A 26,619-nucleotide genomic window follows, 5' to 3' on the forward strand; every position below is an offset into this window, starting at 1 on the left:
TTTAATTTTGGTTTTATGTGTATTATTGTAGTGTGCTTTTTATTGTTGCCATTTTCTTTCATTATTAAAGATGATTTTGTTTCATGCCTGGGAATAGAAGCACCTATTTTAAAAATTTAATCTAATAATAATTATCATTATTAATATAAAGAAGGATTTTTCAGCATAGAAACTGCATCTTTGAATCTAGTAAAAAACATGATTTATACTACGTAAAATATGGTTATATGGTGAAGCGGGGAGTATTATTTTGTAATTTTTTATCACATTTCTAATTTTAATCAATGTTGATTTGTTTTAATATTTAAAAATATCAACTCAATTTCATCTTTTGAGGGAATTGTGTGCAAAGTTACGACTTTATTTACAGCCAATGGACTTTAATGCTTATTTTCTTTCCTTTCAAGTCCGAATTGCTTTCAGGATGATCTCACTTTCAAACAAACCTTTCATCATGAGTTGAGTGTTTGAAGAAGGTCCGTGCCGCGCCTGTATCTTGTATTAAATGGAACCGGCGGGAGCAACACACATTTGATGACTGTGTCCACCCCCGTCTCTTAACGAGAACAAATAATCAACAGAATATGAAAAAGACTCCGAGGCAGATATAGTCCATGGGCCAAGCAGGTTTTCGGTACAACTTAAAGGGAAAAAAACAACACTTAGAATCCAGTATCATGGCCTACACAAAAATGTATGATAGCCATCCCAGGGTGGTAGCTGTAGCCAGCTGGGGTCAATGAAGAATTATACAGAGGTCAAACTTTAAAAATGCTCCAGTCATGTTGAAAACTATATCACATTACTTGTCTGATCATAACAATTCCAAAAAGGTATAGTTTGGACTATCTATGATGGAATGTTCTGGAGTTATGGGGTCAAAACAGCGAAAATGGTGACAAAGGTCAATTTCAGTTTGAACAGGGGTCAAATATTAAAGTTGCTCCAATTTCAGTAAAAAATTATGCAAATTATTGTTTGGGTTAATAGGGTTCTAAAAATGAATAGTTTGCACCATCTGACATGCTTAGTTATCATGTTACAGGGTAACACAGGTCACATGTCATAGAATTCAATGGATGTTGACCTTGTTTGACCTTTACTTTGGAGACAGAGCATTCGGCACAGTCAAAACTATTCCATTTATTGATCCTTTTATTTCAACCAACAATTTGCATCATTTTTTGCTGAAATTGGAGCAACTTTAATTTTTGACCCCTGTACAAACTGAAATTGACCTTTGTCACCATTTTTGCTGTTTTTCCCCCATAACTCCAGAACATTCCATCATAGATAGTCCAAACTATATCTTTTTGGAATTGTTATAATCAAACAAATAATGTGATATAGTTTTCAACATGACTGGAGCATCTTTAAAGTTTGACCTTTCTGTAATTCTTCATTGACCCCTACCTGGGTACAGCTACCACCCTGGGATGGCGATCATACATTTTTGTGTAGGTCACACACACACATACACTGAGCCTGGATTCTAAGTATTGTTTTTTCCCTTAAGTGGTACCAGTTAGGTCAAAATTCATGACTGGCTCATGGACTAATACGGTCGTGGTTTGCAGACGGTACTCTCTGTGCGGTCGTCTCGGAGGTTTTCGAGGAACGTCGGATGTCATTCAGAGCAAGCAGAAAGGCTGAATTTAATTTAGTAGCTGCTGACTGGGAAATGGAATGTAAAGTAATGTATATGAGACAGTCGCGGCGCATATTAAAACACAAGCAGGCTGTCCATCCATCTCTGCGTCTGTCTCGGTCTCAGACCTGATCTCTGTTGATCTCGTCTCTCTTTCGTCAAAGAGAAATGCGTCTGCATAGTAATGAATATATTCTAAAACTGACAGAACATGCACATGGGGTGTTGTTTTTTTTTATTTGTTTTTTGGGGGGTACTGCAGTGGTATTTATTGTGTGTTGTAGGTAACAGTCAGGCAGAAGCTGCATTACATTTTTACAGTTCACACATGCATCCACCGGTTCCAACACCCGATGCAATTCCAAGAAACAGACAGCGCAGTGTTTCCCCAGTTAGCGCCACTCATAACAGCGCCAGCCATTTAACTGTCTCAAGGCACGATTGCATTTTCTTGCGATATGCTGATTAATGATGCATCATGTCGCTGCACATCTCATAAGAGGAGCGGAGAAATTTTCATTATCTCATGACATGTTGATCTATGGCTCAAAGTACAAGACTTTGCTGTGCTTTTTTTTATTTTATTCCTCTCAAAGGAATCGTGGGCATGAATACAAATGGCGGTGTACGCTTGCAGTACAGCGGGAATGATGATTTCATTCACAAGTGTATGCAGAAAATCTGAATTCACAAATCTGGTTTGAAGTGATGACGGTGGTGTACTTAGTAAGGCTGCCCGCAACAGGTAACAGCTAAATGCCATATGAATGCTAAGGGCCCTATCTTGACAATCTGTGGCATATGGTCTAAGGTGCATAGGGCAACTGCATTTGGAGGCGTGTCCAACTCATCTTTATAACTGTATGCAGCCAAGATTGAAAGTAGTTTTCCATCGACTAACCTACGAGGGTACGTCACAAAATTCTTGGCCTCATCCAGAAAACATCACAGGATCAGGATGATTCTTGCATTATTTTTCAAGTCTCCATTAAATCCACTGTACGTGGTCCACTGGTGTTTACGCTTTACTGTCCCTTCATGGAAGAAGGTCACATCTTTAACTGCAGGATACTTTTGTTGCTTCCAGGGGAGGCCAAGAACCTGTTGACGCCCCCTTGTATCTTAGCATAATGTAGCATGACATATCTTTTTGTATAGCAAAAATGATTAATTGAATGTTAATTTAATTTCCAACTTTTTTGATAGATTATTTTTAATTCTTTTTTGTTTTTAAATGTCCAAATTCTCTGATTTCAGGTTCTTAAATGTATTTTCTTGTTTCTTTACTCATCAGCCGTTTGTCTTTAGGTTAATTAACAGAACAAAACATTTGAGGATTATATGTTCCTTTTTTCTAACACTGCTTGTACCCAACTCAACCACTCAGTTCATCAAGAAAATAATGAACAGATTAATCATTAATGGAAAATAATCAGTTACAACCATATAAAATAGGCCAACAATTTCCTTGCTGGTCTTTTTTATGTCTCAGGAAGAGGTGAAGTTGTGTGCCTTTTGTTAATTTTTGGCACTTTTTATCCTTTTTTTTCTTTTTGGTAAATACATTTTCTGGCAAAACATTTGAAAACAAGGCTGAAAGTTATTTAGTAGAATTTATTCTTTTGATTTACTGATAAATTAACCCAATTATTAATTGAGTAATTAAAAATAGTCAAGAGATAAATAAAGAAATGTTTGAATAATCAATAACTAAAAAAACAAAATCAGTGTGATTACAAAAGTAATTGTTAGTTGTAGGCGTACCTGTTTGTTAAAATATGTCTGTATTTCTCAATATTTAATGTCGACGTGTTTTCGTTGTTGCGGTTCACGCCAGTCACCCATGAATCCAATCAATCAACTTCTGTGGAAATGCAGCAGAGACAATGTACTGTCCAGAGATGTGATAGTTGTCCATCAGTGTGTCAGAAATCCTCAGCATCATTTTCTTTGTAGAGTCCCCAGTTTTGTATTTCTGCTTCAGCAAGAAGCAACACACAAGCAGTTACGCATCAGTAAAAACACACACTAAACTGTAACACTGCAGAAACACCACTTCATAAAGCTGTTCTTAAATAAAACACTTATCAACACAGTTTTCCTGGATTTCTTGAGAAAGGCACATCCAAAGGAGATTAAGTGTGACAAAGTAGCTCTAATGAAAACAGAGTGATCGTATTTACATTAGCTTAAGTGTAATCAGTGCTAATGATTAGCAACTGTAGTTCAACATCAGTAGTCAGCAATGTGTGTGTGTGAAGAAATCTGTTTTATTTCAAGGAAATCTTAAATGAAAAGCACATAAAGTATAGTTCTTCTGGTTTTGTATGCTGGTCTGTTCACAGTCATTCGTACCAAACGTAAAAGTAGTCATGAGAAACAAATTGAAACAGTAAGCTAAATCTACTTTATTTGATTAATTTGTATGGAATATTTAAATTTTTTTGTAATTTTGCAGAAAATCTATCTATCTATCATCCTAGCTAGCTAGCTAGGATGATAGATAGATAGATAGTTCTAGCTAGCTAGGACTATAACCATATAGCATTTTTACAGAAGCGATCCAACAATTTCCTTAACTCAGAAGTCAAAGATGTAGCAAAGGTCGGTAACATTATTTTACACCCCATTCAAGAGGTCAACACCGGTAGAGCTACTTTCACTCTCCAACAGTGTTTTTACTCAAATGTTATCCCAGCAAGTAAATTTTACTCAGCAAAATTTTCTATCTATCTATCTATCTATCTATCTATCTATCTATCTATCTATCTATCTATCTATCTATCTATCTATCTATCTATCTATCTATCTATCTATCTATCTATCTATCTATCTATCTATCTATCTATCTATCTATCTATCTATCTATCTATCTATCTATCTATCTATCTATCTATCTATCTATCTATCTATCTATCTATCTATCTATCTATCTATCTATCGTTCTTTCTATTGTTCTTTCTATTGTTCTAGCTAGCTAGCTAGCTAGAACTATCTATCTATCATTCTAGCTAGCTAGCTAGAACTATCTATCTATCATTCTAGCTAGCTAGCTAGAACTATAGCCATATAGCATTTTTACAGAAGCAGTCCAACTATTTCCTTAAGATTCAGAGTAAAACTCAGAAGTCAAAGATGTAGGAAGTGTGGGCATGAAATTGGCAACATTATTTTACACCCCATTCAACAGGTCGCCATTCTACTACAATTGCCCATGATCCCAAAAACGTGCAAAAACGGGATGAAATTACTTAATCTGGCTTGCCTCCTAGCATGCTGGTTTATAAAGTGCAAACCTGGCAATCTGCCCGAAAACTAAAGAAAAAGAGTTGTGCCCTCAGCCAAACATGATCAAGCTGTTCAACTTTAAACAAAAGCTGCAACAAACGCTGCTTCGGCTTCAAATTTGACGTCAAACAAGTTTCAAGCCATAGCCACTACGGATGCCCTATTTAAAGAGGTTTGAACATGATTGAAACCGTTAAGATGAAGAATGCCCCGAAGTTAATACGTAATATCAATGATTTCAAGAATTCAAATTGGTGAGCTTTTCAGTCTGGTGATTATCACATACTGAAAATGAAGTGACTAATCGGGTCAAGAATACAATGATTAGTAAAGCGCTCTTTTATGTGGTTGCTTCACATTAGTATTTGTCACGGGTCAAGAACATGCACTTGTGTGCTGTTGTGCAGTGTTTCTTGATTCAGTTATTGCTTTTTCATTCATTTCATGTTGTTTTTTTCCTCGCAGTAAACTAGTGTTTTCTGGTTAGACTTTTTTCCATCAGAACACTCCTGTGGTTTCTCCATATTATTTGTTTTTCTCACACTGTAGAGCAGCATACAGGTGTCTCTCTGGGTTTACTATTCTTTTGAAGTCCTGTTGCTCTTGTTTTCTACCTCGTGTCTGTGTTTTTACCTCCACACCTTTTATGTTTCTTTCTCTCTTCCTCACAAAGATCAGCGTTTAATATTTCTTTCCTTGTAATTCTGGCCTTTGTTGTACTTCATTGTTTGTCCTCTCATGTACAAGTTCTTCTGAATTATACTCCGAGCTCCCATGTGTCCGCCGTTAAGGACTTGCCTAAAATGTGTTAAAGGGTGTTTCTTTTCATATGTCTTCTGCCAGATTGTCATGATTCAGTCCTGCTTTCTCTCGTTCTTGTGTTTCTAGTGATCTAGTTGTTATCTTTATATATATACCTTTACAACATCTTTGGACTTCTGAGCTTTATCTAACATATTATGGAAAATGTGCACTACTTCTGTGAAACAGACCCACTGCCTCCTTAACTGGTTAACCCGCCTGTTTTACCATCTGAAAGACTGCTGACAGATAACCTGCTTTACAGTGTACTGGACCTTTGCCTGGTTGCCATTCTGAATATAGCCTACTGGATTGGAACTCTGTCTTACAAGGGTTGCACCACTGTGTTTGACTCGAGGCTGTTTCTAGTTAAGATTGTAATAGATGTTGTTACACCACTCAACATTGTCGTTCACTCTGAAGGAGTCCACAGCCTGGTCTGTGACAGTATTAGCATGTGCTAGCTAGCAGTGAAGTTGAGAAAATTAACCCATCTTTTAAAAATAGTTTTTTCTGAATGACCCTTATTGAAATACATATAAAACAACTTCAGCTCTTGAAATTAGTTTCAAATTATAGTACGTTTTGAGTGTAAAAATCCATGCATATTTTTTGTTTTGTGAAATTCCATCTGTGTATGATGTATTTTAAGTTTTCCTTGTCCTGGGTCTTGGCCTGACATTTCAAGTTTCAGCATTATCCTGGGCCTTGGAGTTCAAAGCCTTGGCCTCAGGGGTCAAGCCTTGACTTTAGCTTTGGCATTGAAGGTCAAAGCCTTGGCTTGTGTCTTGGCTTTGGCAGTCAAAGCCCTGACCTGGTCCTTGGGGTCCAAAGCCTTGGCCTTTGAGGAACAAAGGCTTGGACTGAGGGTTAAAAGCCTTGCCATTGATATTTGAAGCTTTAGCATTATCCTGGGCCTTGAGTTTCAAAGCCTTTGCCTCAGGGGTCAAAGCCTTGACTTTAGCTTTGGTATTGAAGGTCGAAGCCTTGGCTTGTGTCTTGGCTTTGCCAGTCAAAGCCCTGACCTGGGCCTTGGGGTCCAAAGAATTGGCCTTTGAGGAACAAAGGCTTTGCCTTAGGGGTAAAAGCCTTGACCTTGATATTTAAAGCGTTAGCATTATCCTGGGCCTTGAGGTTCAAAGCCTTGTCCTTTGAGGAACAAAGGCTTTACCTCAGGGTTAAACGCCTTGACCTTGATATTTAAAGCTTTAGCATTATCCTGGGCCTTGAGGTTCAAAGCCTTGGCCTCAGGGGTCAAAACTTTGACTTTAGCTTTGGTATTGAAGGTCAAAGCATTGGCTTGTGTCTTGGCTTTGGCACTCAAAGCCCTGACCTGGGCCTTGGGGTCCAAAGCCTTGGCCTTTGAGGAACAAAGGCTTGGCCTCAAGGTTAAAAGCCTTGACCTTGATATTTGAAGCTTTAGTGTTATCCTGTGCCTTGAGGTTCAAAGCCTTGGCCTCAGTGGCCAAGCCTTGACTTGAGCTTTGACATTGGAGGTAGAAGCCTTGTCTTGGGTCTTGGCCTTGGAGGCCAAAGTCTTGGCCTCAGGGTTCAAATCGTTGCCCTCAGCCTTGGCCTTGAAGGTTTGCATCTTGACTACAACACTGTTTTGTCTATAATTTAGAATTTTCAATGTTGCTAGAATACAATTATCATGTTCATCACAATCTGGTTCATTATTACCACTGCCAAGTTTGCTTTGTTATTTTTGTGTGTGTATCTCTGGCTTTATTGTGTGGTTTGTGGCAGATTTACAGAAAAGTGGCAGAATTCATGAAAATGAAGGTTCGAAGAAGAAAACAGCCCATCTAAATTTCATAATAAATTTGGTGCTAAAAGTACTGAAAAGTCACATTTTTACACCTTACGTCTCTTTTTCTCCATTATGAAAACAACAGATTGTCGTATTGAGGTACACAATAAGTACACAGGTCCAGTGTTTCAGTGCTCAAAGTGCCTTAGTGTGAAAATAACTTGAGATGAATTATATTTACTCAAGTTGAAAATTTTGTCTCATTAAATACTTTTCATATTCAAAGTGACTGATATTCCTGACATGAAAACTGGAAAAGAACTCAAAGTCCTAACCAGGTACAAAAAGTACCTAAGTCCAAAACCAAAAATGCAGTTCCATCTCAATCGATGTTTTGAAAATGCTGAAAACTTGCATGCCAACACATCAAACATAAAGAATTACTTTGTGATGCATGAAAACAGCAAAACTTTCAATGACTGATTTTATGACTCCATGATATTTCTAGAGTCCAGATTTGATTTTCTAAAAATCAACATTTTTGTGAAGTACTTTTAGCACCAGGATCTTCAATTAGACTATGAGCCAGGATTTACATTTCTTCATTTTGTTTTTTTACATTATGTGTGTCAGACTGTCCAGCTCTCAGTGGGTTAAGGTGTTGGGCTACCAATATGAAGATCTGGGTTTGATTCCTGGTCACACTAGCCATCTGCGTTCTTGTACACAATAAGTAACCTACCCATCCACAGAGAATTGTTGACTCTCATCCTTTTTATCCTGTGGAATCTGGTGATAAGCATCGTTACCACCGGCAGTCAATTTCCACTCCATGGATGAACCACATTTAGTTAGATATGGAACTCAAGACCCACATTTATCTGTCTGTCCATCTGCCCATCCGTCTATCTACACAGCAAATTTTGCTTAGTAAAATTTACTCTGCTGGGATAACATTTGATCCCAGTCTAAACAGAGTTAAATATACTCTACCATAGGGCTAAATCAACTCAACATAGTGTAAAATCAACTCTTATTGGAGTAAAACCACTTGCACTGACTAGACGGTGTCACCGACTGAAGGGTCCACCCTAAAACTCGGTCCGCCTTGCCTTCACTGCACATGTGTCATCATGTCAGCGACACCGGTAGAGCTGATTTCACTCTCCAACAGTATAATTTACTATCTATCTGTCTGTCTGTCTATAATATACTGCTCAAAAAATTTGAGTATAATTTACTATCTATCTGTCTGTCTGTCTATAATATACTGCTCAAAAAATTTGAGTAACACTTTTTAATCAGACTGTAGCATCAATTCAATTCAAATTCCTGGGATATTGATCTAGTCACCAAACATTAATGGTTTATCACTGATTTTTTTTCACTAGTTTTGCATTTGGCTCTGGTCGGTGTCTGCTCCTTTGTGCAAGGAGGAACAGGATGAGCACTGCTAGAGCCCAGCAAAATGACCTCCAGCAGTGCCACTGGCGTCAGTGTCTCTGACCAAACAATCAGAAGCACTTCATGAGGGTGCTCTGAGGGCTTGGCGTCCTCTAGTGGGTCCTGTGCTCACTGTCCGGCATCGTGGAGCTCCACTGACATTTGCCGTAGAACGCCAAAATTGGTAGGTCCCCCTACTGGCGCCTTACTGTGCTTTTTACAGAAGAGAGGAGGTTCAATCTGAGCACATGTGACAGAGATGAAAGGGTCTAGGGATGCCTGCAACAACATTCAGTATGACCGGTTTGGTGGTGGGTCAGTGATGGTCTGGGAAGACATCTCCCTGGAAGGACGTGCAGACCTCTACAGGCTAGACAACGGCACCCTGACTGCTATTAGGTATCAGGATGACATCCTTGGACCCATTGTCAGACCCTACATTGGTGCAGTGGGTCCTGGGTTCCTCTTGGTGCAAGACAATACCTGCCCTCATGTGATAAAAGTAAGCAGGCAGTTCCTGGAGGATGAAGGAATTGATAGTATTGAGTGGCCTGAACTAAATCAGTAGAGCACTTCTGAGAGATGATGTTTCGCTTCACCCGACACCACCAGGTTGTACCTCAAACTATCCAGGAACTGATTCCCTGGTCCAGATCTGGGAGAAGATCTCCCAGGACACCATTAGGATTTGGGGGATGTGATGGTCTAGTGGTTAAGCAGTGGGCTTCAAACCCCATTCCAGCCGGAATATCACTACGGACCTTTGGGCAAGGTCCTTAATCCCCAAGTTGCCCCCGTTGTGAGGTGAGCGCCAGTGGTGGGCGAATGTGAGGCATCATTGTAAAGCGCTTTGAGCTTCTAATATGGATGGAAAAGCTTTGTATCAATGCAGTCCATTTGCCATCTGTCGTCTCATTAGGATCATGCTCCGACGTCGTCAAGCAGGCCAACAAGCACATGGGGGCCGTACAAACTACGGAGTACCAGTTTGAGTTGCTGCAATAAAATTTTGGCAAAATGGGCTGAAATTATTCACAGGTTGTGTTTGAATTCAGCCCTCAGTAGGTTGACAATTTCCACTTCTATCAACCGATGTGGCATTTGTTCGTTCCTAACACATTACCCAGTCCATATCAGGAAAGATTTATTTTTTCCCCATTGAATAATGGAAATATTTCTAAAAGTGTGTGTGTGTTTTGCTGTGAAAATTTGCTGTCGCCTGACAGCAACAGAATATCTGCACAGCTCAAAATCTGGGTTTATGGCCAGAATTTCAAAAGCTAATGAGAAAGGCTGTCTCCCTCCCCCAACACACCCCCATCTCAGCAACAACTGAGGTGTAACAATAATTAGGAATACTGAGTGGGTTGTTTACCAAAAGGTGCCTGCTTTCTCCGTCTGAATAACGATTACTGTCATCTTTGCAGCTGGTTTCCTTATGAAAAGCAGAATTCATGCTTTGATACACCAAAACAGTCTGTTCATAAAGTCTGATTGGCGACGAGGTGTCCAGTACACAATTCCAACACACGTACTGTCCCAACAGACCCAGACAACAAAGTCGTGGAGTAAACATACAAACACGTGCTCATGCAAAGCGCCCAGCGATGGGTTGGTAGCTCTGAAATGGATTTCACTCTCAGGTCCCCATTAATTCCTTGCAGGTACTCATATTGATTGAAGGGCCCCTGGTCTTGTTAATTCAGCTCGGACAGGCTGGTTTTAATGCGGTTCGCGCTGCCTGAAGGTGACTGCTGCTTGGAACAGAAATGGGAGAATAGAGTCTGGGGACGGAGGAAGGAGGGAGACAGAAAGAGGAGGAAAGAAGCGAGAAAGGAATGGGGAATGTGAAGAAGTCAAAAGTTTAAAAAGGGAGGAGAAAGATAAAAGTCACAACAACTACAACACCAGCTACCAGTATGACACCTGCTACAACTACAATCAATAGTTGTGATAAAGGGTGTTTCTTTTCATATGTCCACTGCCAGATTGTCATGATTCCATCCTGCCAGATTGTCATGATTCAATTACTACGACAACTAATACAACTACAACGACAGCTAATACAACTCAGACTGCTACACCTAGAACACCAACATCTACACCGGCTACACCTACAACTGCTACACCAACAATTGCTACGAGTGCTACAGCTACAACAACTGGTACGTGTGTTATACCAACAACCTCTATGCCAGACCTGGGCAAACTGCGGACCGGGGGCCACATGCGGTCCTTTGCATGTCTCTGTCCGGCCCTCATGAGGTCTGTGATTATTATTACATATATTAACAATGTCAAGCTTGTGTGTTGCAAATCATTAGAGAGGTTTATTTAGGTATATTTAAATATTTCCATATTATTACAATAATAAAAATTACCTATAAAAGCTATTAAATAGGTAATTTTTTGTCAAATTTGTAATGGGAGACAGCCGAGTTATCAATGTTGTGGCCCTCGGACATAATTCAGGTTCCCTATGTGGCCCCTTGTAAAAAATGAATTGCCCACCCCTGCTCTACGCCTACAACTGCTTTGACTACTACATCTAGAACCCTGGCATGTACTCGTATACCTGATGAACCTGCAACAACTGGTACATCTGCAACAACTGCTACAAGTGCTAAACGGTGCTACACAACAACTGCTACATCTGCACCAATTGCTACTGCTACACCTACAAGTGCTACACCTACAACAACTGCTACGATTTCCTACAGTAACTACTACAATTACAGCTACTGCAATAGGTACTGCCTATGATTCCTACCTACTGTAATAGGTACTACCTATGTTTCTTACCTACTGCAATAGATAATACCTATGATTCCTACTTACTGTAATAGGTACTACCTATGATTCTTACCTACTGCAATAGATAATACCTATGATTCCAAACTACTGTAATAGGTACTACCTTTGATTCTTACCTACAGCAATAGATAATACCTATGATTCCTACCTACTGTAATAGGTAATACCTATGATTCCTACCTACTGCAATAGATAATACCTATGATTCCTACCTACTGTAATACATACTATGTTGTGTGGGCTGCCAGAAGAGGAGGTATTGCTGGCCCACCACCAGAGGGCGCCCTGCCTGAAGTGCGGGCTTCAGGCACGAGAGGGCGCTGCCGCCACGGACACAGCCGGGGGTGACAGCTGTCACTCATTATCTCCTGACAGCTGTCACTCATTCATGCTTCATCATCTCACTCCATAAAATCCGGACGTCATCTCCACCTCATCGCCGAGATATCGTCAAACCGTTCAGGTAGTATTCTCAGCCTTGAAAGGTAACTGTGTATCAGTCTGAACTCTTTTTTGCAGCCGCTTTCCTGTGGTGTTCCGTGTCTGTGTGACCGGCGTTCGGTGTGTCCAGCAACGGCTCCGCTGCACACCTCTACCAGATAAGTGGTTAGACAGGAGTCTGCCCACACGTCACCCTTGTGATTGACTGTCTGTTAAATTTCACATTCCTCTGTGTTGTGCTCATTCACAACAGTAAAGTGTTCATATTTGACTCTTTCATTGTCCGTTCATTTGCGCCCCCTGTTGTGGGTCCGTGTCACTACACTTTCCCCAACATACTATCTATGATTCTTACCTACTGCAATAGATAATACCTATGATTCCAACCTACTGTAATAGGTACTACCTTTGATTGTTACCTACAGCAATAGATAATACCCATGATTCCTACCTACTGCAATAGATAATACCTATGATTCCTACCTTCTGTAATGGGTACTACCTATGATTCGTACCTACTGTAATAGGTACTACCTATGATTCTTACCTACTGCAATAGATAATACCTATGATTCCTACCTACTGTAATAGGTACTACCTATTATTCTTACCTACTGCAATAGATAATACCTATGATTCCTACCTATTGTAATAGGTAATTCCTATGAAACCTACCTACTGCAATAGATAATACCTATGATTCCTACCTTCTGTAATGGGTACTACCTATGATTCCTACTTACTGTAATAGGTACTACCTATGATTCTTACGTACTGTAATAGGTACTACCTATGATTCTTATCTACTGCAATAGATAATACCTATGATTCCTACCTACTGTAATAGGTAATACCTATGATTCCTACCTACTGCAATAGATAATATCTATGATTCCTACCTTCTGTAATAGGTACTACCTATGATTCGTACCTACTGCAATAGATAATACCTATGATTCCTACCTACTGTAATAGGTACTACCTATGATTCGTACCTACTGCAATAGATAATACCTATGATTCCTACCTACTGTAATAGGTACTACCTATGATTCTTACCTACTGCAATAGATAATACCTATGATTCATACCTACTGTAATAGGTACTACCTATGATTCTTACCAACTGCAATAGATAATACCTATGATTCCTACCTACTGAAATTGGTACTACCTATGATTCTTACATACTGTAATAGGTACTACCTATCATTCTTACCTACTGCAATAGATAATACCTATGATTCCTACCTACTGTAATAGGTAATACCTATGATTCCTACCTACTGCAATAGATAATATCTATGATTCCTACTTTCTGTAATGGGTACTACCTATGATTCTTACGTACTGCAATAGATAATACCTATGATTCCTACCTACTGTAATAGGTACTACCTATGATTCTTACCTACTGCAATAGATAATACCTATGATTCCTACCTTCTGTAATGGGTACTTCCTATGATTCCTACCTACTGCAATAGATAATACCTATGATTCCTACCTACTGTAATAGGTACTACCTTTGATTCTTACCTACAGCAATAGATAATACCTATGATTCCTACTTACTGCAATAGATAATACCTATGATTCCTACCTTCTGTAATGGGTACTACCTATGATTCCTACCTACTGTAATAGGTACTACCTATGATTCTTACGTACTGTAATAGGTACTACCTATGATTCTTACGTACTGTAATAGGTACTACCTTTGATTCTTACCTACAGCAATAGATAATACCTATGATTCCTACTTACTGCAATAGATAATACCTATGATTCCTACCTACTGTAACAGGTACTACCTATGATTCTTACGTACTGTAATAGGTACTACCTATGATTCCTACCTACTGTAATAGGTACTACCTATGATTCGTACCTACTGCAATAGATAATACCTATGATTCCTACCTACTGTAATAGGTACTACCTATGATTCTTACCTACTGTAGTAGGTACTACCTGTTGGGAAGGTGTAGTGACACGGACCCACAACAGTGGGTGTTAATGAATGGACAATGGATGAGCCAAAAAGTAACAATTTAATGTTGTGAATCGCACAACGGAATACAGACAATAACAATAGAGGAGTACAGTCAATCGTATACAAGGTGACGTGTGGGCAGGCTCGAGGATAGAAGACGTCCGTCCAGAGAAGAGCCGGATCCCACACGGCTTCCACCGCCAGTGGATCTGAAGAACACCGGAGCCGCCAAGTCCCGAGTCCCAGGTGGCCACTGTCTCCAGCTGTCAGACCAGGCACTGCTGGCAGAAACAGAAACAGTTAATGGTGGGTGTGTGAAGACACACCCAGTAATCGTCCCTTGATTAGTTCCTCCGGGAGGGAGAACCTCCACCTCCAGAAAAAAAGTCACCCATGCAGCTCCTGTCAGTCACTTTCCTGGAAGGAGTGAGAGGCGAAGACGTCGCACTCACGCTTTCCGCCTATCCAGCTGCTGACTGTAGCCCCAGGAAAACTGCTGCACACAGAACAATATTCAGTCTCAGTAAGTCACAGCAGAGAAGGTTACCTCGATTGGTAGCTGATTTCTCAGCGAGGAGGTGGAGTTGCAGTCCGGCTTTTATGGTGATGAGTTGAACGAGTGACAGCTGGTGCTGATAAGTGACAGCTGTCACTTCCAGCGGCTCCGACGCCCTCTCGTGCTTGAAGCCCACACTCCAGGCAGGGCGCCATCTGGTGGTGGTGGGCCAGCAGTACCTCCTCTTCAGCGTCCCACACAACAACTACCTATGATTCTTACCTACTGCAATAGATAATACTTATGATTCCTACCTACTGTAATAGATAATACCTATGATTCCTACCTACTGCAATAGATAATACCTATGATTCCTACCTTCTGTAATGGGTACTACCTATGATTCTTAACTACTGCAATAGATAATACCTATGATTCCTACCTACTGTAATAGATAATACTTATGATTCCTACCTTCTGTAATGGGTACTACCTATGATTCTTACCTACTGCAATAGATAATACTTATGATTCCTACCTACTGTAATAGATAATACCTATGATTCCTACCTACTGCAATAGATAATACCTATGATTCCTACCTTCTGTAATGGGTACTACCTATGATTCTTACCTACTGCAATAGATAATACCTATGATTCCTACCTACTGTAATAGATAATACCTATGATTCCTACCTTCTGTAATGGGTACTACCTATGATTCTTACCTACTGCAATAGATAATACCTATGATTCCTACCTACTGTAATAGGTACTGCCTATGATTCTTACCTACTGCAATAGATAATACCTATGATTCCTACCTACTGTAATAGGTAATACCTATGATTCCTACCTACTGCAATAGATAATACCTATGATTCCTACCTTCTGTAATGGGTACTACCTATGATTCTTACCTACTGCAATAGATAATACCTATGATTCCTACATTCTGTAATGGGTACTACCTATGATTCCTACCTTCTGTAAAAGGTACTACCTATGATTCCTACCTACTGCAATAGGTGCTGCCTATGATTCCTACCTACTGCAATAGGTACTACCTATGATCCCTACCTACTGTAATGGGTACTGGCTATGATTCCTACCTACTGTAAAAGGTACTACCTATGATTCCTATCTACTGCATTAGATAATACCTATGATTCCTGCTGCAATATTGTAGTGACATTGTGATCATGTGTTAAACATAAACTATGCCATCATATTGCACATGTGAGAGAAGCATCAGCAAATGCTGTGCTTGTGAACTTTATGCACGTATTGAAAGATGAAAGAATTATCATTTACCTGATAAAACACACGGGCACCCTAATTAGTCACGCTTTACTGACCTGAAAGGAAGTTATAATCAGGTACACCCACGGCTTTATGGAAGCTTTAAAAAGCATGTTCAAAAGTGCATAAAATGGAACAATTAACCAAACAAATTTGCAGTTAAATATGAGCCCGTGATCCCACCTCAGAATGAAACATCGGTCAGAGAGAGGTTTTTATTAGCTTTTCCTCACACAATGAATTGTTCTTCTGTCATTCCGAAGATGTTAAGAGGGGCTGTGTTGTTGTTCCTTCTGTAAATTTGTGAGCTGGCGAGAATCGCCTGAGACGATGTTATTTGTCATTGTCAGGCTGAGCGCCCGAGCTGGTAGCTCTATGATGGTCAGCCTATCCGGCAAAACCTTTTTTTTTCTTTTTACTCCCTCTTTCATCATTTTTCTGCTTTTGTTTGGTTCACCTCAGCTGTCTTTTAAAATTCTTGCCTGGAGTCTTTCGTCTCTCTAACCTTTATTTATTTATTTTTTGTATTTAGCCCCCACCCCAGGACAAACTGGTGGTACTCTCCAGCTTTGTCTTTGACTGTCATTGTACCTTTTCTGTCTTTGATACCTGGTCTAGGGATCTGTAGTGTGTACATCATATAAAAAGTACAAATCTGTTTGCCAACATGAGTGCCTTTCAGCACAATGATATGTTGTGTTGAAGTAAAATTGTTGATATGGCATCATTAAATAAACAAACAAACTTCACATTTATCAATAAATGATATAAAGGTGAATGAGCCAATGGACAAGCTTGTTTATTTATCAGTCATTCATTCCAAGATGCATAACAACACGTGGTTTAAAAAAAAAAAACACATAATCACACACTCCAACCTTATAATAGACAAAGAAGGATCACCCAAATTGTGTCACATCATTATTATTTCATTGTGGAGTGATGTAGAGACAGATTTTCATTGACACTTTGCAAGCAAACACTTGGTAGAATCACTTTTCTTCCCAGAAAATGCTTCTCTGTTCTTCTTCACAGTGATGCTGCAATTAAAAACAGTGTGCGGTAGCATTATGTCATTGCTAATTTGAGTGTATTTTTTTCAAGTTCCCCTGTCAGCTGCCACATTATTTACATTAATTCTTTTTCGAAGTAGTTTTTTTTCCTGAAAATCGGATTTCTTGTGTACAAAGCGGTTGCCAAAGGTGAATAGAGCAGTCAGACAATTGATTAGTTACAATGTTTGAAACAATTAAGCTATCTATTAAGTTGGCTTCATTATGTCATATGGAACAATAGATTTGGCTGTTATTAGTGTAGAATTTGTTTTTTAAAAAAGTAGTAAATACAGAGAAAACTACACTGGTCCCAGATTGAACCCTGAGGAACTCCACAGAAGACAGCAGTGTTCAACGTCATCTTTCTCCTCTAACCACTTTCTTTTTGTCTTTTGTCTTTTGTCTCAGGTTTAGAAAAAGTTGGTCGTGATTCCAGCTATGAACAGGAGGGGAAGGTCCAGTTTGTGATGGATGCAGTGTATGCCATGGCCCATGCTTTGCATCGCATGCACAGGGAGCTCTGCTATGGGTACCCAGGCCTTTGCCCGCGTATGGCCAACAGCATTGATGGCAAAGAGCTGCTCAGCCACATTCGTGCTGTCAACTTCAACGGTAAGAATTAGAGTTTCGGTTGGCTTTTGATGAACATATTCATGATCATAGGTCGAGATGCCACAGATCTATGCAAAAATAATGGCAGTCACAATCACATGGAGCCTGCAAAACCTCAAGAAGCTCCGTTCACTTTCTGATTTCTGCATTATCTTTTACCTTTCATCCCTTCACCACATCCCATACTTTGTTTCTGATGCAAACATTAGTAATATTTTACATTTAATTCAATCAGTAGTTGAGAATGTCCTGCTTCGTGGTGCTTCCAGTAGTAGTTCCAAATGGGTCTTGCAGTGCAAGTGTAATTATAAGTTGGAGCCAATAATGTCTTTCAAATGTACAAAATTTGTTTTTTACACCCCAACCTAATTATGTGCAATGCTAACATTAATTACACTTCCAATTTGGCAAATCTTCATCTTTGAAGCTTTGCAAGACAAAATACCAATTTATCAGTTTTGTTTATTGCAGATTGTAATTTGGTCTCCGAACACTCAGAGCCCAATTTGTCTGTGATTTCCGCACACAATATCCGAATTCCTCCGCCCTTGTCAACTTTTAATGGGTGCAATTATTTGCTCATTTCTTTCTAAATAATATCAGCTACTTCATTTGAATATTGTCTTATTAATCTCTTTCTCTCTGACTGGCTTGTACCTGTGCTTCTGAGTGTGTTTATTTGCTGTGCTCTTTTCGGTGTTGTGAAGAATGCATAATGCCTGATGGGCTACAGCAGGAAAACAAGAATGCCAGAAAAGCAAATTATTCTGAGGATTAGGGAAATACATGTCTGATTTAATGTTCGAGACAAAATTGATGTGATGCTTAATGCTTTACCAGGCAAGACTTCCAATGAAAAAATAAAATATTCCAACATAATGGTTGAGGCCTACAAAGTACATTTTTGTTTTTGTGCCAAGGGAATCAGTGTCACTTTATGGTGTTGTACACTGAGGCACGATGTGCACTACACTATGGACTTGGGTTCTTGTTGGGAACCACTCAGGTGGACAACCAATCCATCTTCACCTCCTGAATTTAGCCATGTATCTGCCACGGCCAGGAGATATGTGGGCATCCCCTTGGCTTTCTCAGTTGCTTGGGTCCTCAACAGTGGGGCACCCATGCTTGGATCATGGAAAGAGTAATGCACCACATGACCATAAGATGTATGCTGCATCTAATTCTCCCTCAGTAACTCTTCGTTTCACACAATCATTCCGGCGGTATTCCACAATCCTTCAGACTGACCTAATCCCAAAGACATTGAGCTGTTGCTTTAAGTCACTGGTTGGCATCCATGTCTTACAAGCCAGGTCTGGGAGCATGCCACAAGTTGCTGCACCCACCAACCATGGAACCGCCCCAGGACCTGGATGGTTTACCACCTAGGCAGCCAACTGGTTCATCCCTACCTGTCCAAAGTAACATGTATAAGCCACAGGTGGTTGAAACATTGGAGTCCCCTTGACCTTCTTCAGCCATTTAGGTCTTCAACACTGAGGGATCTACGTGCTGACACATGCACAGGTCTTACAGCCATAAGAGTAAGTAAGGCTAAGTCCAAGAAGTCATTGATAGTCTGAGTCTTCATTGTCATCCAGGACCATCTCAAACCCAGAAACACTGACTTCTCAAGAGCCACTAAGAATACAGCATTGACTGCAAAGTTAAGGTCCACATTGATTTTCCAGCATAGGCAGGTTGTATATGAGCTCTGAGGCCCTTTATCATAGAATTCAGTGCCAAGAAGCAGATGAGAGTGAGTGACTCCCTCTTGATGGGATGCCAGCCCATTGCAGGTTACTTCCTGAGCCTAGATCAATACCCCATTTACAAAAGTTTGGACTGAGACAATACAGATGAAGTGTCTTGTCCAAAGTCACAGACAGATAGCGTAATCTGGCATCAAACCCAGGTCAACATGCTTGGTGGAATACCACAGTTGACAGATCGGCTTCACAGTCCGTCTTAGTGTGTCCACTATTTTGAGGTTGTGGATCCAAACCAATGATGGGGGCTGCATGAATAACCACCCGAGTGTCGCTTCACCTTCAGCCTCCAGCATCAACAGTGTTACTTCTGTCCTGATACTCTCTGACTGCTGCACAAAGGACCAGATTACAAATCAGTCTTCGGGAAATTGGTTTGCGAAGCAAATCAGCGTTGTTCATCCAGAAAGACAGTTAAAATTTGCAGTATGAGAACTAACTGTGCAATGACAATTCTTCATCTCAGAACATTTGGAATTGCTATTAACTGTACCAAGTTTTGATAAATATGCGAGAACATCTTCCCTGTAATGATGACATTAAAGTGTTGTGCTGGAGATTTTTGCTGATTATTATTGCCTGTGGATTATTCCAAACTGTTTCCCTGTGACTGTTTAAAGGCATTTTTTTGTGATTGAATTGGGTTTAGTCAATTCCAATTGTTTTCGGAAATGCTCGACTTCCTTTATCTCACATCGTCATCAGAATGGAAAGCCTATGTGAGACTTTAAAGCAGCAAATTTGTGGACAATTTATGCACAATTGAGTGTATTCTCATGGCGCATTTAATATGAAAAGTCAAGCGTGATATTTTGTGCATGCATATTCCTATAAATTTCCATTATCATGTACCTCAGTCTTTTCACATTTAACATTCAAAAATATGCTTTTGCAATTGCATTAAGGTTAGGATAAGTAATTCTGTGTTTATATATATACAGTGAGGAAAATAAGTATTTGACCCCCTGTCAGTTTTGCAGGTTTTCCCACCTACAAAGAATGGAGAGGTCTGTAATTTTTTTCATAGGTGCACTTCAAATGTGAGAGACAGAATCTAAAAAAAAAAAAAATACAGAAAATCACATTGTATGATTTTTAAATAATTAATTAGCATTTTATTGCATAAAATAAGTATTTGAACACCTACCAACCAGCAAGAATTCTGGCTCACACAGACCTGTTCATTTTTCTTTAAGAAGCCCTCTTATTCGGCACTCTTTAACTGTATTAATTGCACCTGTTTGAACTTGTTACCTGTATAAAAGACACCTGTTCACACACTCAATCAATCACGCTCCAACTTATCCACCATAGCTAAGACCAAAGAGCTGTCTAAGGACACCGGGGACAAAACTGGCGACCTGCACAAGGCTGGGATGGACTACAGGACAACAGGCAAGCAGCTTGGTAGAAGACAACAACTGTTATGATTATTTAAGAAAGTGGAAGAAACACAAGATGACTGTCAATCGCCCTCAGTCTGGGATTCCTTGCAAGATCTTACTTTGTGGGGTAAGGATGATTCTGAGAAAGCTCAGAACTACACAGGAGGACCTGGTCAATGACCTGAAGAGAGCTGGGACCACAGTCACAAAGATTACATTAGTAACACATGATGCTGTCATGGTTTAAAATCCTGCAGGGCAGCAAGGTCCCCCTGCTCAAGCCAGCACATGTCCAGGCCCGTTTGAAGTTCACCAGTGACCATCTGGATGACCCAGAGGAGGCATGGGAGAAGGTCATGTGGTCAGATGAGACCAGAATAGAGCTTTTTGGAATCAACTCCACTTACCATGTTTAGAGGATGAGAACAACCCCAAGAAAACCATCCCAACTGTGAAGCATGGGGGTGGAAACATCATACTCTGGGGGTGCTCTTCTTCTCAATACGACTGCACCGTATTGAAGGGAGGATGGATGGGGTCATGTATTGCAAGATTTTGGTAAACAACCTCCTTCCCTCAGTAAGAGCATTGAAGATGGGTCATGGCTGGGTCTTCCAGCATGACAATGACGCCAAACACACAAAGGTCCTGGAGTGGCCTGGCCAGTCTCCAGACCTGAACTCAATAGAAAATCTTTGGAGGGAGCTGAAACTCCAAACCTGAAAGATTTGGAGAAGATCTGTATGGAGGAGTGGACCAAAATCCCTGCTGCAGTGTGTGCAAACCTGGTGAAAACTACAGGAAACGTTTGATCTCTGTAATTGCAAACAAAGGTTACTGTACCAAATATTAACATTGATTTTCACAGGTGTTCAAATACTTATTTGCAGCAGTAACATACAAATAAATTATTAAAAAAAAATTATACATTGTGATTTCTGGATTTTTTTTTTTTTTTTTTTTTTTTTTTTTAGATTATGTCTCTCACAGTGGACATGCACCTAAGATGAAATTTTCATCTTAGGCCCATGATTTCTAAGTGGGAGAACTTGCAAAATTGCAGGGTGTTCAAATACTTATTTTCCTCACTGTATATATACGAGGGCTGTCAATAAAGTAACGGTCCTTTTTATTTTTTTCAAAAACTATATGGATTTTATTCATATGTTTTTAACGTCAGACATTCTTGAACCCTCGTGCGCATGCATGAGTTTTTTCACGCCTGTCGGTGACGTCATTCGCCTGTGAGCACTCCTTGTGGGAGGAGTCGTCCAGCCTCTCGTCGGAATTCCTTTGTCTGAGAAGTTGCTGAGAGACTGGCGCGTTGTTTGATCAAAATTTTTTCTAAACCTGTGAGACACATCGAAGTGGACACGGTTCGAAAAATTAAGCTGGTTTTCAGTGAAAATTTTAACAGCTGATGAGAGATTTTGAGGTGATACTGTCGCTTTAAGGACTTTTCACGGTGCGAGACGTCGCTCAGCGCTCTCAGGCGCCGTCGTCAGCCTGTTCAAGCTGAAAACCTCCACATTTCAGGCTCTATTGATCCAGGACGTCGTGAGAGAACAGAGAAGTTTCAGAAGAAGTCGGTTTCAGCATTTTATCTGGATATTCCACTGTTAAAGGAGATTTTTTTAATGAAAGACGTGCGGACGGATCCGCGCGTCGGGACGCAGCCGACGCGGTGCGGCGGCACAGGAAAAACACCTCCGTGTTGATAACCATTTGTAAAATCCAGGCGGCTTTTGATGGCTTTCAGTGGAGTGAGTATATGAGAAATTGTTTAATAGGCAGGACATGTTCCAACTTGTCCTTAAGGCTTTCAACAGAGGTGTTTTTCCTGTGCCGCCGCACCGCGTCGGCTGCGTCCCGACGCGCGGACCCGTCCGCACGTCTTTCATTAAAAAAATCTCCTTTAACAGTGGAATATCCGGATAAAATGCTGAAACCGACTTCTTCTGAAACTTCTGTTCTCTCACGACGTCCTGGATCAATAGAGCCTGAAATGTGGAGGTTTTCAGCTTGAACAGGCTGATGACGCTGCCTGAGAGCGCTGAGCGACGTCTCGCACCGTGAAAAGTCCTTAAAGCGACAGTCTCACCTCAAAATCTCTCATCAGACGTTAAAATTTTCACTGAAAACCAGCTTAATTTTTCGAACCTTGTCCACTTCGATGTGTCTCACAGGTTTAGAAAAAATTTTGATCAAACAAAGCGCCAGTCTCTCAGCAACTTCTCAGACAAAGGAATTCCGACGAGGGGCTGGACGACTCCTCCCACAAGGAGTGCTCACAGGCGAATGACGTCACCGACAGGCGTGGAAAAACTCACGCATGCGCACGAGGGTTCAAGCATGTCTGACGTAAAAACATATGAATGAAATCCATATAGTTTTTGAAAAAAATAAAAAGGACCATTACTTTATTGACAGCCCTCGTATATATATATATATATATATATATATATATATATATATATATATATATATATATATATATATATATATATGATTGTTTGCGAGATTGATCTCAGCTTTCGGATGTGGTTTGTGCATGGCACAATGATATGCACATGAAAATTTTTGGGATTAATTTTCAAAACCTTTATTTTGAAATCTTTATTTTGATTAGCATTGTAACATTTGTACTTCTAAGATATCATGGCTCGCTGATGTTACTGGTAGCAAAGTTAAACAACATCAGATAGTTCATGTTGCTCGCACTGTTTCACAATAAAATGTTTAATGCCAGCATCCCAGCAAATACTTCTACTGTGAAAGGCATGCTGTCAGTGTTCCTTGAGACTGAGTTTAACTTGACAACACTGAGGAGACAGCTAAAAATTTTTTTTTTTTTTTTTTTTTTGCTAACAAAGTTCCCACTATTTCTCTAATGTTTCAGTCCAGTACTACCTATGATTCCTCCCTAATGCAAGATGAACAAAATCTTATATTTTGCCACAATTTGCACAATGTTGAATTAAGTACATAAGCTGAATAAAATGTTAGATTTGCTGTGAGTTCAAGTTTAAATAAACTGTGTTCAGGAGGTTGGGGGTACTGAGGATTTGCTCTTTCAAATATTCTAAATGTTCTGTTTAATTTTGTCAAAGTCTCTTCCAATAACTCGTTTAATAGGAATCCTTTAATTTTCTTATAATTGTTAATAAAACTGATTTTTTTAAAACCATACAAAATGTTATATTCAAATAATAATATAATATGATATAAGTACACCTCTTTCTACATCCTGCCTTCAAACACAGCCTCATACGACCATCCATGAGAAATCTACTTAAAGTCCCAATTTTCTATATAGTGTAGCAGATAACTGAAACAATCATTCAAGTGGTGATAGAAGCACCAAATATGGCACAAACAATCCTTAGCCATCACTCTTTTGAAAAAACAAACAAACAAACAAACAAACAAAAAACGACTGGCCACTTGAATGTTCAACAGGCAGCCAGGTAGGGGTCAAGAGGAATAACACAGGGGTCAAAAATTAAAACTGCTCCTTTAGGATTAATAAATGGAATAATATGAATGTGTTGAATGTTTGATTTCCAAAGTAAAGGTCAAACAATGTCGACATCCATTGGATTCTATGACATGTGACATATGTTAGTCCATAACATGATAACTAAGGATGACACAAGGTGCAAACTATTTCTTTTTGAAACCCAGTTAGCTCAGCCAATAATTTGCATCACATTTTGCCAAAATTGGAGTAACTTTAACTTTTGACCCCTGTACACCTTTGTCACCATTCTTGCTGTTTTTACCCCATAACTCAAGAACATTCAGTCGTAGATAGTCCGAACTATACCTTTTTGGAATCTTTATGATCAGTCAAATAATGTGATATAGTTTTCAATATGATTGGCGCATTTTTAATTTTTGACCCTTGTGTATTTCCTCAATAGACCCCTACCTGGCTGCCTATTGAACATTCAAGTGGCCAATCATTTTTGTTCAAACGAGTAATGTCTAAGGAGTATTTCTGCCAAATTTTGGTGCTTGTATCACCATGTGAACAATTCCACTGTCAATATTCTGTTATTTGCTGCACTAATAGGAATACAAACTTCCTACGGGCACTGCACTAGTGTGTGTGTGCGTGTGTACATATATATATATATATATATATATAAAATATCATAACGCTTCAGCTTTGCCTCTTTAATCACAATAGTATCACAGCATACGATTAAAATGTTGAATGTGTTGTGTGGGCCGCTGAAGAGGAGGTACTGCTGGCCCACCAACACCAGAGGGCGCCCTGCCTGGAGTGCGGGCTCCAGGCACCAGAGGGCGCTGCCGCCTCACAGGAGCAGCCGGGGTGACAGCTGTCACTTATCACCGGCGACAGCTGTCATCAATCATCGGATCGACAGTGGTATATCAGCAAGACGGCATCTCCACCTCATTGCCGAGATATCGCTCTACCAAAGAGGTAACTTCTCAGCCGACTGTGTTTTTGAATAACTGTTGCTTGTGTGAATTGGACAGCATTTATTCTGTTCCTTTTTTCGACGAGAGGTGGAGGTGGTTTCCCACCATACGTGTTGCTGGGTGCACACGCACCCACTTCTAACTGTGTTTGCTCATCGCCAGCAGTACCAGATCCGACACGCGGAGGCAGTGGCCACCTGGGAGTTCGGGACTTGGCGGCTCCAGTATTCCCAGGGTTCGGTGGCGGAGGAAATCGTGTGGTTCCGGTTCGACTTCGGACTGACGTCTCCTATCTTCGAGCCTGCCCACATGACATTTTGTATTTGAGCTTATCTAATATTGTAATCTGTTGTTGTTGTGCATTTTCACAACAGTAAAGTGTTGTATTTGGCTTTATCCATTGTCCGTTCATTTGCGCCCCCTGTTGTGGGTCCGTGCTCTCACACTTTCACAACAGAATGTTTGTGCTTCAACAAATTTCTTCAGGGTCTCTTAGAGCACTGTTTGTTTTCATTTGGTAAAAAGAAAAAAAAAACCTTTGCGTTGACTTTGAGTTGTTGATGTTGTTTTTGTAAATGCATAATTGCCTGCCATGATTTACAGCCGCTGCCACTCTTTAGAACGCTTGGATTTAGTGAGCTCATTTATTTGCACAGTGAAACGCGCTAAAGTGACATCAAACCGATAAATTTACAGAAATCTTTATCGGAAAACATGAGGAAGTACTGCTGTACTTTTGGTTCTTTATTTGTTCCATAAATTAATGTTTCCTTTTATGATTTCCAAGATTTCAAACTTGATGACTGGCAGAGGCTCTGAATGTGGAATAAAAACCGAACAAACAAGTTCAGTTTCAGCTCCATGGAACTCCAAATCGGTATCTTGAGAGACAGAAGGAAGAAGCGTCTGCTTTGAATCCATTCGAGGGGTTGTGTGGACTTGTAACCATGTTATTTAGGTTTTAGAACCAAAGTTGTTGAATATTCACAAAGTTTATGTCTGAGTATTTATGTTTCTCCTTACTAAAGCTCTCTCTCTCACATACCCCATTCATTGTATACCTCACTCAACCACATTAATTTCCTTCTTTTTCTTTTGTGATAAAATTCATACATAAACTGTAATTAGATTCCAAACAGTCCTGCCGATGTGTATTCCCGCTCATGCTACTTGCGTATGCCCTTGGACAAGACACTTTATCTGCGTTGTCTCAGTCCACCCAGCTGAAAAAAAATGGGTACCAGCCTTGACATCATTGTAAAGCACTTTGAGCATCTGCTAGATGGAAAAGCGCTATGGGAATGCTGTTCTTCTTCTTAATTAGAAAGGCACAGCATGCCAAGCTGTCATTTTCCATAA

General features: G+C 40.0%; 1 protein-coding gene across 1 annotated transcript in view; it reads left to right on the forward strand.

Moving 5' to 3' along the window:
* grm8a (glutamate receptor, metabotropic 8a) overlaps positions 1-26,619 on the forward strand; it is a 666,822-nt gene that overhangs the window by 495,389 nt on the left and 144,814 nt on the right. Inside the window, exon 7 of the mRNA XM_034163875.1 lies at positions 17,448-17,651. Within this exon, the coding sequence (XP_034019766.1) occupies positions 17,448-17,651 (204 nt within the window). The remainder of the gene's footprint in view (positions 1-17,447; positions 17,652-26,619) is intronic.

Source organism: Thalassophryne amazonica, chromosome 22 (genome assembly GCF_902500255.1).
Source record: "Thalassophryne amazonica chromosome 22, fThaAma1.1, whole genome shotgun sequence".
Classification (NCBI taxonomy): domain Eukaryota; kingdom Metazoa; phylum Chordata; class Actinopteri; order Batrachoidiformes; family Batrachoididae; genus Thalassophryne; species Thalassophryne amazonica.